The sequence below is a fragment of the Numenius arquata genome, chromosome 6 (genome assembly GCF_964106895.1).
Source record: "Numenius arquata chromosome 6, bNumArq3.hap1.1, whole genome shotgun sequence".
Lineage (NCBI taxonomy): Eukaryota > Metazoa > Chordata > Aves > Charadriiformes > Scolopacidae > Numenius > Numenius arquata.
Window position 1 is genome coordinate 746,170 of NC_133581.1, and position 13,290 is coordinate 759,459.

The 13,290-nt window shown below is 53.5% G+C and overlaps 2 protein-coding genes and 1 non-coding gene across 3 annotated transcripts; 1 reads left to right on the forward strand and 2 right to left on the reverse strand.

Moving 5' to 3' along the window:
- Positions 1 to 20: 20 nt before the first annotated feature.
- On the forward strand, positions 21 to 102 carry TRNAS-GCU (transfer RNA serine (anticodon GCU)). Its single transcript has one exon. It is a non-coding gene; the product is annotated as a tRNA-Ser (tRNA).
- A 3,190-nt stretch (positions 103 to 3,292) lies between these two features.
- RPUSD2 (RNA pseudouridine synthase domain containing 2) lies at positions 3,293 to 7,483 on the reverse strand. Its single transcript, XM_074148645.1, has 4 exons — positions 7,449 to 7,483; positions 6,174 to 6,675; positions 5,368 to 5,664; positions 3,293 to 4,660 (listed from the first exon to the last, which is right to left on the reverse strand). The coding sequence occupies exons 1-4, from the start codon at positions 7,481 to 7,483 to the stop codon at positions 3,827 to 3,829; spliced, it is 1,668 nt and encodes a 555-aa protein (XP_074004746.1). The 3' UTR covers positions 3,293 to 3,826.
- Positions 6,840 to 13,195, reverse strand: LOC141466184 (protein-L-isoaspartate(D-aspartate) O-methyltransferase-like). Its single transcript, XM_074149962.1, has 9 exons — positions 13,156 to 13,195; positions 12,739 to 12,870; positions 11,238 to 11,342; positions 10,905 to 10,936; positions 10,319 to 10,423; positions 9,665 to 9,785; positions 8,446 to 8,531; positions 8,056 to 8,225; positions 6,840 to 7,721 (listed from the first exon to the last, which is right to left on the reverse strand). Exons 2-9 carry the CDS (start codon positions 12,851 to 12,853, stop codon positions 7,709 to 7,711), a joined length of 747 nt encoding a protein of 248 aa, XP_074006063.1. The 5' UTR covers positions 12,854 to 12,870; positions 13,156 to 13,195; the 3' UTR covers positions 6,840 to 7,708.
- Between the last annotated feature and the right edge of the window lie 95 nt (positions 13,196 to 13,290).

Genomic DNA, 13,290 nt, shown 5'->3' on the forward strand with positions numbered 1-13,290 from the left:
GCGAAGTACCGGGATGCCGTGACGAGGTGGCCGAGTGGTTAAGGCGATGGACTGCTAATCCATTGTGCTCTGCACGCGTGGGTTCGAATCCCATCCTCGTCGAGAAGTTAAGCTTTTTTCTCCATTGCATTTTTTTTTCCCCCAGCTCTCAGGCGCTGAGGCGTTCGCTGCCGCTCCATCGCGGCCCCTCGGCTCCGCCGAGCTCCCTCCCCCGCCGGAGGCCGCGTCCCGCGGCGTGCAGAGAGGCGGACAGGCCGCTCCGTGGGGGTAGGCCCCAGGCGAGGCCTGCACCCCGCGGGGACACCCCTCGGGCTGCCGCCTCCCCGGGGAGGTGCTTCAAACCTTTCTGGAAGACGGGGAAGCGAAGCGGCCGCCCGGGGCAGCCGCAGTGGTGGCAGGATGGTGTCCCAGGATTTAGGCCTCACAGCCCCGGGGGTCTGGATCCGTGGGGTCGGCCGCCATCCCTCTCCTCGGCTCAGGAAGCAGCCACGGCACCGCTGCCAACACACCGCCCCTGGATCTCTCCTTGCAATCCCAGCAAAGCGTCCCGTTCGGGCTGGCCTGGTCCCCGGCGGGACCTCGGGGTGAATATCTGAGGGATCAGGGGCTGAGGGAGCTCCGGCCAAACCGACCGCCCTGCGTCATGGAAAATCGCGTCAGCGTTTGCTTTGGGAAAATAATTCCTGCAGTCGGCCTTGCTTTTCACGAAGTTGTAATGACTTAAAATCCTTAAACGATTGTATTGAAGAGATAGAGGAAAGCTTTTCCTCTCTGCCTCGTCCATCGATAAGTTAAACTTCTTAAAAGTCTGGATGCAGAAGTTAATGAAACCCCAGCTGCCGGGAGACGGCCCTGCCCCTCCCTCAGACACGCCATGGCCGCGGGAAGGGGCCTCGGGCTCCCCCATCTCCGGGGCAGCTCCGCCAGCATCATCTGCCGGAAGATGCACATCCTCCGGGCCCTTTGCTGGGGCACAAAAAGGTGTATCAAAATACAACCGCACTAGAGAAAGGACTTCCTCCAGGACCCACGCTTTGTACAGGTAACTTTAAGCCCACAATCACCCCACGTTTACCTCAGAACTAACCTTAGATGGGAATTTCACAGAATCACATGGGGTTGGAAGGGACCTCTGGAGATCATCTCCTCCAACCCCCTGCCAAAGCAGGTCCACCCAGAGCAGGTCCCACAGGAACGTGTCCAGGTGGGTTTGAATGTCTCCAGAGAAGGAGACTCCACCACCTCTCTGGGCAGCCTCTTCCAGGGCTCTGCCACCCTCAAAGGGAAGAAGTTCCTCCTCATATTGAGATGGAACTTCTTATGGTCAACTTTGTGCCCGTTTCCTCTTGTCCTGTCACTGGGCACCACTGAGAAAAGACCAGCCCCATCCTCCTGACACCCACCCTTTAAGTATTTACAAGCATTGATCAGATCCCCCCCCAGTCTTCTCTAGACTAAAAAGACCCAAGTTCCTCAGCCTTTCACAGCCTTTCATTTATCACAAGGCATCTCTAATAGTAACACCTTCCCTGTTAGCAAAACAGCAAACACCGACTTCTTTTGCAATTTTCCAGCAGGTATGGGCTGGACACCAGCTCTGAACTGAAATAAAGTGAAATGCGATGCAATTGGTGGCAGGGTCCTTGTGAAATCAACCACAAGTTTTCATTGTTCACAGTACCTTGAAAACAGAAGCCCCAAGGGTTTCTTGACCAGCACGGTGTGATAATTAAAAGATACTCACTGCAGTCATTATGCATAGAAAAAGGAAAAACACAGCGCTGAGCTCTGGCTCCACACCAGGCCCTCCAGCCATCCAGTCTCCATCTACTGGCACAAGTCAGTAAAACCCCTTTTAGATGCTTATTTCTTGCAGAGGGAAAAAAAAAAAAACCACCACAAAAAAACCCAAAAAACCAAAACCACCCCAAAACAAAAACCAGACGATATAACTTGGGACATCTCAAAGTCTAATTCAGAACTGTTGCCCCTAAATCTACTACCTTTCCCTTGCGTCTAAAGCTACTAACAGTTGCAGACTCCCTTACTTATACCCTAAGGTGCCCAAGTTTCATTTACAGTTACATGAAATGCGTATTTCAGTGCATGAAAAATCTGGAGGACGCGAGCTTTTAGCCTCATCTCTCAAACACAGGGGACCTTTTATCTCCTTCATCTAACAAGCTGCCTGTAGCTTAGTACTAGACCTGCCCTTAATACACGATGGCAGGAAAAACATAGATTCCAGCCTTTGGTTAAATTAGAATCACGTGAGACGGGGCAGGACAGGGAAGAGCAAAGCTCAAGCCTGAGTGAACTTTTATGGAGAGATTCAACACATCAGCTGGATGATCCAGGAGAGACAGAAATCACTTGGCCACTTCGAGCTAGCCCGAGAAGTAAGCACTGGTTTATTCTGTTTATTCTTCACCTTTAAAAAAGGCTTCTTTAATATTTCACAGGTGTAGAAGCCCGTACCTGCGCCCTGTGTGGGGATGGGTGTGGAGAGAGGGGGGTACGGAGCAACAGCGCTAGAAACCAGAGGCTGCAAACTGTCCTCAAACAGCACCCCCCGGGTACAGGTTCCGATTGTCTGTAGCAGTCCCTGGAGCTGGGCGTTACCACCGGGGACACATACGGGAAAGGGGAAAAAATAAAATAAAACAGAACCTGAGACAGCAGAATTATTGTAATAACCCTCCCGGAGGCCAAGAAGTGACCATATAAACACTGATGAAAGAACTATAGTGGTATTTATCATCCTGGCAATGTATTAATATAAAATGTATTTTTAAAAAAAAAAGTCATTTGGTTCATAAAACAGCTTTTGTTTTCCTTTAAAGCTGATTGTCACATTGAAGTGATATTAAAAACAATTCTGCACCAATCAGAAACAACCCGCCTACAGTACAGTTTAAAAAAATAATTTAAAAAAAAAAAATGAAGTCAGCAGACGGATTTCTGCTTTGGGTTTCTGCTCAAGTCCAAGGATGTTTTCGATGAGGCATGAGGGATGGAGATCGAGAAGTTCTCAGAAGATGTTTTTGAGAAGGCAGCAGAAACGTCACAGGGGAGGGGGCAGAACAGAAAGGCAAACCATCTACGAAATCAGCCTCCTTGTAAAACTCATAAAGACAAAACCCGGGGATGAGCACCTCCAAAAATATGCCCAACATAAAAAGATCCCTCCCTACAGTCACTAACTTTAAATTAAGTCGTTATTGGAACCAATGGTGAAAGAGCTATTTTGAACTCTACCTTGTTGAAAAATGATAAACACAAAATAGATGGGCTCCACAGTGCTCGGATTTTACCTTGCGGCGTAACATTTGGGTGATAACATCTCTCGGTCATAAAGTTGGGGTTTTAAAATCAGCCTGACAATAAAATACAGTAAGAATCGTTATGTGTGTGACGTGACACCCAGCACACCAGCCCATCGCCACTCCCCCAGCTCTGAGCATGACACAAGCACATCACCTAGCGCGCCAGAGGAAAAATCACTTTTAAGTGCACGCACTTAATTATCTGTGTGGATGATTGAGAGCAGACCCAGAGCAGGCCGAGGTGAGAGGCAAAGCTGCCCGTGCGCAGTGATGTTTGCTGCCCTGAAGGGCTAATTGTAGCGTCATAGCCCCGTCTTCCTGCTGCTCTATCCCAGTGCCCGTGGGCAGCCAGGACAGTTCTCCGGCCCCAGACAGCCCTTCCCACCCCATCTCCAGCTCACGGGCAGCTTGTCCACCTCAACCACACTGAAAAGTGAACTTTTAGTCTTTCCAGGAGGCTTTCCCGGCCAGCAATGTCCGTGGGCGTCGGAAGCCCTCGCTCATTCCTCCCAGTCCTCCATTGCCCACTCGGGCATCTTGGAGCAATACTCAAACTCGGCCCCCTTGTAGCGCAAGGCGTGCAGGAACATCACCAGCTCCTTGGGAGACGGGTCCCGCCGGGTGATCTTACACTCCACACATAAAGGGTCCTTCTCTTCCGAACCCTTTTCTCCCGTTTGTCCCTCCCGATTCTCACACGAACCCAGTTCTTTATTTTTTTCAAGCGTTTCCAGGTCGCTATCAGAGTTCAGCAGACAGGCTGCGACGTCATTTCCCTCAGGATCCTTGGCGTCCCCCTTGGGATCCTCAGCGTCCCCCTTGGGATCCTCAGTGTCCTCAGCCGGGCAGGAGCTCTCATTTACGGGATCGGCCTGCGCAGACTCTGTGCGGTCACTTGAATTACCGCAGTCTTTATTTTCAGCGCTGGAGCTCAAGTCCTCCTCCGAAATGCCCAAGACATCCAGGCTCTGTTTGGAACGATGCTCCTCTACCAGCGCCTTTAGGAGTTCTTCGTCTGTTTTATCGATTTTGCCGCCTTTTCCCCTGTGGGGGCCCCAGGCTTCCATGTTGTAGATGGGGTCGTTGACTATAGGGTGCCCCAAATACTGCAGATGGACCCGGATCTGGTGCGTGCGGCCGGTACGCGGCAGACACTTGACCACGCTGGTCTTGCCGTTGTAGCTGAGTCTCTGGAAGATGGTTTTGCAGAACTTCCCTTTGGGGTCCACGCGGCACACTCCCACTTTGTAAGAAACCACCAGGATGGGCTCCTCGCAGACCACCTCATGTTCCGGGAACTTCCCCACCACACGACAGACGTACTCCTTCTCCAGCTACGGGGAGACACAACCGTAACGCTCAGAAAACAACAGAAAACCGTCCCTGGCCTGATTACCCCCCCAGCCCCATCCCCTCCTCTCCTTCTCATCAATGAAATACGTTTGTAGGCAACATACCACCTGAATTTTATTACAGGTGAACAGGAAAGGGAAAAAACCACAACCAGCCATTTAAAGCCAAATTTCTCTCATGCTTTCCACAAAGAGTCAGGAAATCAAGAACCCAAGGGCCTGGCCTATTTTCCTCATAGTCAATTCAAGAGCCATCTCTCAGCGACCGTCAGTTCACGGCCTCCAAGCAGATCCTGGAAGGCAGTACCCAACAGCTACAGCTCTGCCTGCGTCAAGAGCCACCGGAAAAATGGGAAAAACTTCCAAAACTTTTAAAACTGAAACAGTATTAGATGACTGACACGTTTCCGCTCACAATTAAAACCGCTCTCTAACCGGTTTGCACAACCCCAGTCAGTTTGTACAGCCCTGTAGGGAAGGAGATTCCTTTTGATCTAATATAACCAAAATCACTTAATTTTTTAGCCAGTCTTTCTCTTGACGCTTCTCACGCTTAATGCAATAAGAACAGGAAGAGGACCACAAGCTGTTTTGGGAAGTTGTGCTCATTTAGACCAAAAATTTGGCTGACTTTGGACCTGCTTCAGGAAAATACCATGCAGGAGACCCCCACATCCTGCAGCTCTCACCTGCCTCTCCCGAACCTGCTCATCAATCCTCTTGGACACCTCTGCTGTCTTGGCAAACATCAGGACCCCCGAGGTCATGCGATCGAGCCGGTGAATGGTGTGCAGCTCCTTCAGATCGTGCTCTTTGCCCAGGATGAAGATGACCGTGTTGTGACGAAACCTGCCGCAGGGATGTACCGGCAAAGAGGAAGGTTTGTCCACAACCACCACCTCATCGTCCTCCACCAGGATCTGGATGGGCTGGGCAGTGACCGGTGGCTCATGGCGATGCACCGTGTTCCTGAGAAAATCATTATTCTGCAAGACAGATGGAAAATTAGTGAGAATCCAGCCCGTGTAACCACCCCTTCTGACCACACACCATGGGGGCTTGATACGGGAGCCCCTCTGCTGTGAGGACAGGCTGAGAGAGTTGGGGGGGTTCAGCCTGGAGAAGAGAAGGCTCCGGGGAGACCTTGGAGCCCCTTCCAGTCCCTAAAGGGGCTCCAGGAAAGCTGGGGAGGGACTCTGGATGAGGGAGGGGAGCCATAGGAGGAGGGGGAAGGGTTTGACACTGACAGAGGGGAGATTGAGATGGGATCTGGGGAAGCAATTCTTTGCTGTGAGGGTGGTGAGAGCCTGGCCCAGGTTGCCCAGAGAAGCTGTGGCTGCCCCATCCCTGGAGGGGTTCAAGGCCAGGTTGGAGGGGGCTTGGGGCCACCTGGTCTGGTGGGAGGTGTCCCTGCCCTTAGAGGTCCCTTCCCACCCAAACCACTCTATGAAACCGCGCCCGGCCCCCGCAGCCCCCGGCCCCGGGGGGTGCCCACCTTCAGCACGATGTCCAGGTCCCGCACCGGCTCCTCGTTGAGGCGGAGGCGGCCGGCGCGGGCGGCGGCCCGGTAGTAGGCAAGGGGCTGGGCGCGGAACTCGGTGCTGAAGACGTGGAGGAGGCTGCGGCCCACCCAGCGCCCCTTGCAGTAGGTGCGGAAGTCGAAGTAGTAGGGGCGCACCTTGCGCAGCCCCCCCTCGAAGTAGTAGGAGGTCTCGGCGAAGTGCGCGGGGCCGAAGCTCACCCCCGTGCTCAGCTTCCGCGGGGGCGGCACGTACCGCTCCCCGCCCCCCAGACGCCGCTTCTTGGGGGCCGGCGCCGCTTCCCCCTCGCCCCCGGGGCCCGCTCGCCCCTGGCCCGGCTCGGCCATGCCGCCTCCGGGGCGGGCAAGGAGCGGGCGCGCCACCCGCGCCCAGTTCCGCGCCACGCGGGCCCCCGTCCCGCACCGCCCCGCGCGGAACACGGCGCGCCGGCGCGCCGCGACGTAAGGGCCGGGCGGCCTATCGCCGCCAGGCCACGCCCCCTCCCCGCGCTCGCGCGGCCCTCGCCTCTCCCCGCCCCCAAAGCCCCCCGCCCAGGTGAGGGTCCGGCGCGGGAAAGAGGCGCGTGCGGACCTCCATTGGAGGGGAAAAAACAAACAAAAAAATCTAAAAAAAAAAAAAATCACACTTTCTAACCAGGCTTTTAATATTTAGCATAGATATGACGTCATTTAGAAATTTTTGTGGGGCTCCGATTGGATGAGCAGTTCCTAAGGATACACAGTTCTCACGTTTTGAAGCTTAATTCTGTTTTCTTAGGGAAAAAAAAAAGAAAAAAAGAAGAAAAAAGAGAAAAGGCCACGGAACCATAGAGCCTCGGGGGGGGGGAGGGGAAAGTCCGGGGAAACGGCGATTCAACAGGAAAAGAACTGGCACGGGATGTGAGCTGCTGCAGAGGGCACCGGGCGGGATCGCCTTTATTTCCCGGGAAAAGTGGCCATTCCACCATTCCCACAGTTCCAGAAGAGCCCTCCATTGAGACCGGGATCTTTCTGAACCCCCAAATTCTGGGTGTTGCTACCAGCGATTGAATTAGTTGATGCACGAGAGGAAGAGAACACTCTCCTAATTAAACTTGGCCGAACGGGGGTAGGTTTGCTGCTTGAAACAGGAATGGGCATCTCGTTTTCTTCAAGCGTTAGGCACAGTAGTCAATATTAAAGGGTATTTTTAGTGAAGGTTTAAGTATTCCTGCCTGCGTTGGGGATTCCCTGTGGATAGGTGTTACCTACAGCTTATCGGGGAGGACAGTCGGAGGCGTCGGCATCCACGGACTGTCTGGGAGCGACACGGCCCCCGAGAGCCTCCCCCGGCTCCTGCTGCCGGAGAAACAGCCCTTTCTCCATCCCTCCCCCGTGAGCTCTGCGAAAGCAGGACTTGCCCTCGCAAGAGCCTCCGCTGAGAAACCTTCTGCTCAAAAAGCAAACCCATCCAGACCCTCCACAGCCACCAGGAGCTTCCTGAGGTCCCTCTAGAGATATCCGTCCCGCTGTCAGAATTCATCCCTGAGGCAAAGAAAAACCAACAGTTACCATTCGCAGCTTCGGTTCAGCGACAGAACCACCACGGCCACCGTGCTTATGAAAGAGCTCCAAAAGAAGGAAAAAAGCAAAAAAAAAAAAAAAAAAGCTTGAGTCCTCAGTCTGCAAGCCCCATCTAATAGAAAATGCCTCCTGCTCCCCTGCTGTGCCTTTCCACAGCCAAACTCCTTCTCCTCTCTCTCACCACCAGCATCTGCTGGGGATCCAGGACTCTGTCGGTAAAAGCAGGGTCAGGGACAGCGAGCCCAGAGACAGCCGCGAGGGAGAAACCTTCCTCCAGGGAGCGCACGTTTTTTACCGAGGCCACTGCTTCTCCTTATCTGTCAGGGGAACGTAGATGACACCCATCAGCTGCGTCTCCACGATCTGCCCGTCGCTGGTTTTGTCGTACTGCATCAGCACCTGGTTGGCGCCTTCGGGGCCAACGGGCAATATCAACCGACCTCCCGGCTTCAGCTCGTTCAGCAGCTGGGGGGGCAGAGAAACCAGCATCAGCAGAGCCAGAAAAGAGAGATACGACAGACATAAACAGTACTGGGAAGGTTGCGACACCTTGAAAAGCACGAGCTTGGCAGCTCCGTATCAGACAGAAAAAAACAGCTTCCAGAGGTTCCCTAATTATTAGTTTTTTCACAGCTGCTGAGGCTGGAGCCCCACGGCAACAGACACCCAGCAGGACCGCTCTCACCTCCTTTGGGACGGTCGCTGCTGCTGCCCCGACGTGGATGGCATCGTACGGAGCCTCTTCGGGGTAGCCCTGCCTGCCATCGCCAACTGCCGGAGCAAAAACACCCAGAAAAGACCTTTGACTTTTTTTCTGGTAACAACCCCACGCAAAAACCACTTGTTCTGATGATAACAACCCCACGCAGAAATAATTCCTTCTATATCCTTTCAGTTGAAATCCAAATAATGAAAACTTTGCAACAAGATTGTGATGGGAATTTGAATTTTGTTGGCTTACTTTTTAAAAAGGGGGAGCGATTTCTGGAATGGAGCCATGCGAGAAGGGGGAACAGTCGAAGCCAGGAGGCCCTTTCAGTGACACGGTGGCTTTGTGCGGGCCCGAGATTGCAGACACAGGAAGAGGTGACTCAAGTTATCCCTCCCAAAACACCACAACAGCCTGCGCAGGCCCGTTCAGAGAAACCAAAACCCAGAGGGGTACGACCGCTCTGCTCTGAAGAGCATCTCTTGCTGAATGAGGGCAGTCACCACACACTCGGAGCTAAGGGGTACGGTAAGACCTCTTGGACCATTAAATATTAGTGGTTTACACCAGGTGAGCGTGGCACGGGGCTTACTCAGCCACTGGTTTCTGGCAACACCGTGACAAGCATCAACGCAAAGTGCAACAACCGCTCGGAGAATCATAGAGTTGTCTGGGTTGGAAGGGACCTTTCAGATCATCGAGTCCAACCATCAACCCAACTCTGATAAAAACCCATCACTGAACCACGTCTCTAAGCACCATGTCAACCCGTCTTTTGAATCCCTCCAGGGATGGTGCCTCAACCACTGCCCCGGGCAGCCCATCCCAGTGCTTAATAACCCTTTCCGTGTCAAAATTTTTCCTACTATCCAATCTGAACCTCCCCTGGGGCAACTTGAGGCCATTTCCTCTTGTCCCATCGCCTGTTCCTTGGGAGCAGAGACCAACCCCCCCGGCTACCCCCTCCTTTCAGGGAGGTGTAGAGAGCGAGAAGGTCTCCCCTCAGCCTCCTTTTCTCCAGGCTGAACACCCCCAGCTCCCTCAGCCGCTCCTCACAAGACTTGTGCTCCAGACCCCTCACCAGCTCCGTTGCCCTTCCCTGGACACGCTCCAGCACCTCAGTGTCTTTTTTATGGGAGCCTGAGGGAACACACGTTCACAGGAGGACACAAGCACCAGGACCCAGAGATCTCACCCACGAGCTTTACGCGGCCAGAGCTGAGCAACGTTGGATCATCTTCTTGGACATTTCTGATGGACTCATGTACCAGCTCTTTAATGTGCTCCACCCCCACAGCTTTCCCTGTCGGGCCCATCTGGAAAGAAAAACAGCAAACGCCTAACACCCCCTATACAGCAGAGAGGTATATTTTATAGGGCAAGTTACTGAGAATTGGAGAGTTTCCAGGAGGAAACTTAAGAGCAGTTTCCAAACAGGAGGTGCAAATACTCTGCCCCCTGGATTTAAGGGTGAGTGGTCCCAGTTGGATCAGCTACTCGAGGGATACACAGACACTGCCTATGGGGATTCCGAGTAATCCTTCATTTCCAAAGAAATCATTATTTGGTAGAATTAGCAGCTTCTGTGGCAGGGCCAGATCTTGACTAAGTAACCTCCCAAGAGGAGTAACTTCACCAGCTCTCTAGCACTTCACAGAAAATAGTTTCAGAAGTTTAACAACAGAACACCCCACGGCAGGTGCAGCAGCCACCTAGATTCCAAAAGTGGATGTATTTGGGTTTATACAAGCTGGTCTGGGAAGAGTTTACACGAAAAGCCCGTGCCACCACAGCAAGCCCCCCATCCTGATGCCCCTCACCAGCCAGAGCTGGAGCCCACAGAGCTTACCATCCTGGCAAAGCAAGCCGTGAGGTACCCGCTTCCAGAGCCAACATCCAGCGCTTTTGCACCTTCCACAAGCTGATCCTTCAGCAGCTCCAGCGCGTGGGCATGCTGCGTGGACAAGGTGGGAAACAGCCTGGTTTAGTTTCCCCTCCTAAGACTTTCTCTTGTTCTGAGCATTATCCGCTCTGGTTTCAACACAGCAGGCCTAGCATTCTGTCTGACACATTCCCAGTGAAATTCAAGTGTTTGATCGGGAAGATCTTTTTCAGAACAGCATTCAGAGGTTCAGTAGTAAGATGTGAAGCAGCAGGAAAAAAGGTCTCATGCAAAAAATGCACAATATTAATGGTTAGCCTCACTTGCACGGAATTGCTCTCTAAGCACACTTTTAAAGCAACTTAAAGAGTATACGGCAAACTCTTCTTCAAAACAAAGAAGCCTCACATATAGAGTGTGTAAAGAAAGAAGTGTGATAATCATGTCCACGGGATCCGTTTCACCTTTCTACTGTAGTTTTTAAGAAAAAAAAAATAATGGGAAAAACCCCAATTTTTTCCATTTCTGTTAAAAGTGAAAAGTTTCATCTTACCATATGCGGTGCGCTGATTGTAGCCTTGTATCCTAAAAGGAAACAAGTGGCAAAAGTTATGCGATGATAAAGAAAAGGCAATTAAAATTGCCAATATGAACAGCTCTTTATTCTCCCCCACTCCACCCTAAAAATATTTCCCTAAAAATTTCCTCTGGATCCCACAGCTGGAAGAGAGCTGGGGTTTGCTCCACCTGACCCATCGTAAGACTCAGCTGCTGTTTTGGGGAGAGAGCACCCAGCACGGGGAGCTGGGACCTGCCATCACACGCCCCGCTGTCCCCGGGACGAGCACAGCAGAAAAACGGTGATGCTTTGCCTTAAGGTACTCACCGATAGATTGAGGAGAATCCATGTACGGGAAATACTTGATGTAGTGACCTCTGTCAGTAGCCAAGAGCACATCAAACACTCGCTGGGATTTAATGATCCCTTTTTCTGGGAAGGAAACAGGGACAGAAAAGACTTAGATCCTCCGTCCTGTAGCAAGAAGAGGTTTGGAAGGGGGGGCACAGTTCAGGGAGTGGGTGGAACTGGGAGAATTCAATGTTAAGATTCTAAGAAGGGACAAAAAAACAAAACTGCAGATGGAATTACGTCCTTTTCAGTTTCTGCAACATCAAATGAAATCTCATCACTGTCCCAGCCCTCGGTCCAGTCTCTCTCAGAGAACAGTGACCAGTGTTTCTGGGGCTGCCAAACGTAACCAGAGATAAACCCAGTCACACTTTCACTCCTGAAAGCAGAGACTCGGGTACAGGTTTCAGGAGCGCTGGCACCGTGAGTTAACTAAAGTTAAGTGTGACGACTGCAGAAACGTTCAACATCCCTTCACACCTTATCTCCGAGGGAAGTCTTCTAGGGGAAAAAAACAGCTTTGGCAGCAGCAGGGGAAATTCAAAGCTGTTTTTCAGTGCATCCCAGCCCCCTGCCCAGGGCATTGCACTGGAGGGGAAGCACGGGCTGAAGATACTTCAGCGTCCATGGGCTCAGAGCAACGTCATGCTATGCAGCCTTTTAAAAGTGTCACGTTATTTACCACTCCAGAGGAGCTGAAGGAAGACTGTGGATAGAAGCCTGGCCAGCAGGGTGAGGAGGGGGGATTTTGCCCCTCTGTTCCGCTCTGGGGAGACCCCCCCGCCCCCAGTGCTGCCTCCACCTCTGGGGCCACCAACAGCAGAAGGACACAGACCTGTTGAAGCGGGGCCAGAGGAGGCCACGGAGATGCTGGGAGGGCTGGAGCCCCTCTGCTGTGAGGACAGGCTGAGAGAGCTGGGGGGGTTCAGCCTGGAGAAGAGAAGGCTCCGGGGAGACCTTAGAGCCCCTTCCAGTCCCTCAAGGGGCTCCAGGAAACCTGGGGAGGGACTCTGGATGAGGGAGGGGAGCCCTAGGAGGAGGGGGAAGGGTTTGACACTGAAAGAGGGGAGATGGAGATGGGATCTGGGGAAGCAATTCTTTGCTGTGAGGGTGGTGAGAGCCTGGCCCAGGTTGCCCAGAGAAGCTGTGGCTGCCCCATCCCTGGAGGGGTTCAAGGGCAGGTTGGAGGGGGCTTGGAGCAACCTGCTCTGGTGGGAGGTGTCCCTGCCCAGGGCAGGGGGTGGCTTTAAAGATTCCTTCCCACCCAAAGTATTCTATGGTTCTATGATAGTCTTTCCTGCCACTTTTGGCATAACATCTTGTTTCCAATTATAAATAGAACAAGTTCAGACCGGGACAAACGCTGAAATGCAGGCAATCGTTAACTCCAGCATTCCAGAGCGAACAGCAGCAGGACGTGTCGCTATACACCAGCAAACACCCGCACACGGAGGCGCAGCCCGGTGCCGGTACTCACTGTAGAGGTTGTTGACGAGCTCGGGGTGCGTCTTGCCGCTGGAAGTCCAGGCCATCGTCCTGGCGAAGAGCAGGCCCATGAGTGCAAGGAGGGCGGCGGGCGGCAGAGAGCTCATCCCACGGAGAGGGGGGCCTGCCGGGAGGGAATTCAGGCCCCAAAACTTAGTATTTCCTCACTGCCGCACAATCCTGCGCTTATTATAGCGTTCAGAGTGCGCCAGAGCTGCCGCGTGGCGCAGGGCGGGCTGTCAGCCCCACAGAACCGACACCGGGCCCAGCCCCGCGCCCCGGCCGAGGGAGAACCTTCCTCCCCGGTCCGGCCGGCCCTTACTGGGGAAGGGCCCGGAGCAGGCTCCGGCCGCCCGCTCCCCGCCAGCCCCCCCGAGCCGGTACCGGTACCGGCCCCGCGCAGACGCACCAGGCCGCCCCGTTGCCCGGTGTAACGGCGCACCCGCCTCCGCCGCGCAGGAACCCTTCCGCCCTTCGCCAAGATGGCGCCGAAGGGGCGTCAGTTGCCCTCACGCATCCCGCCTCTTCTCCGCCCTCCGTTGGG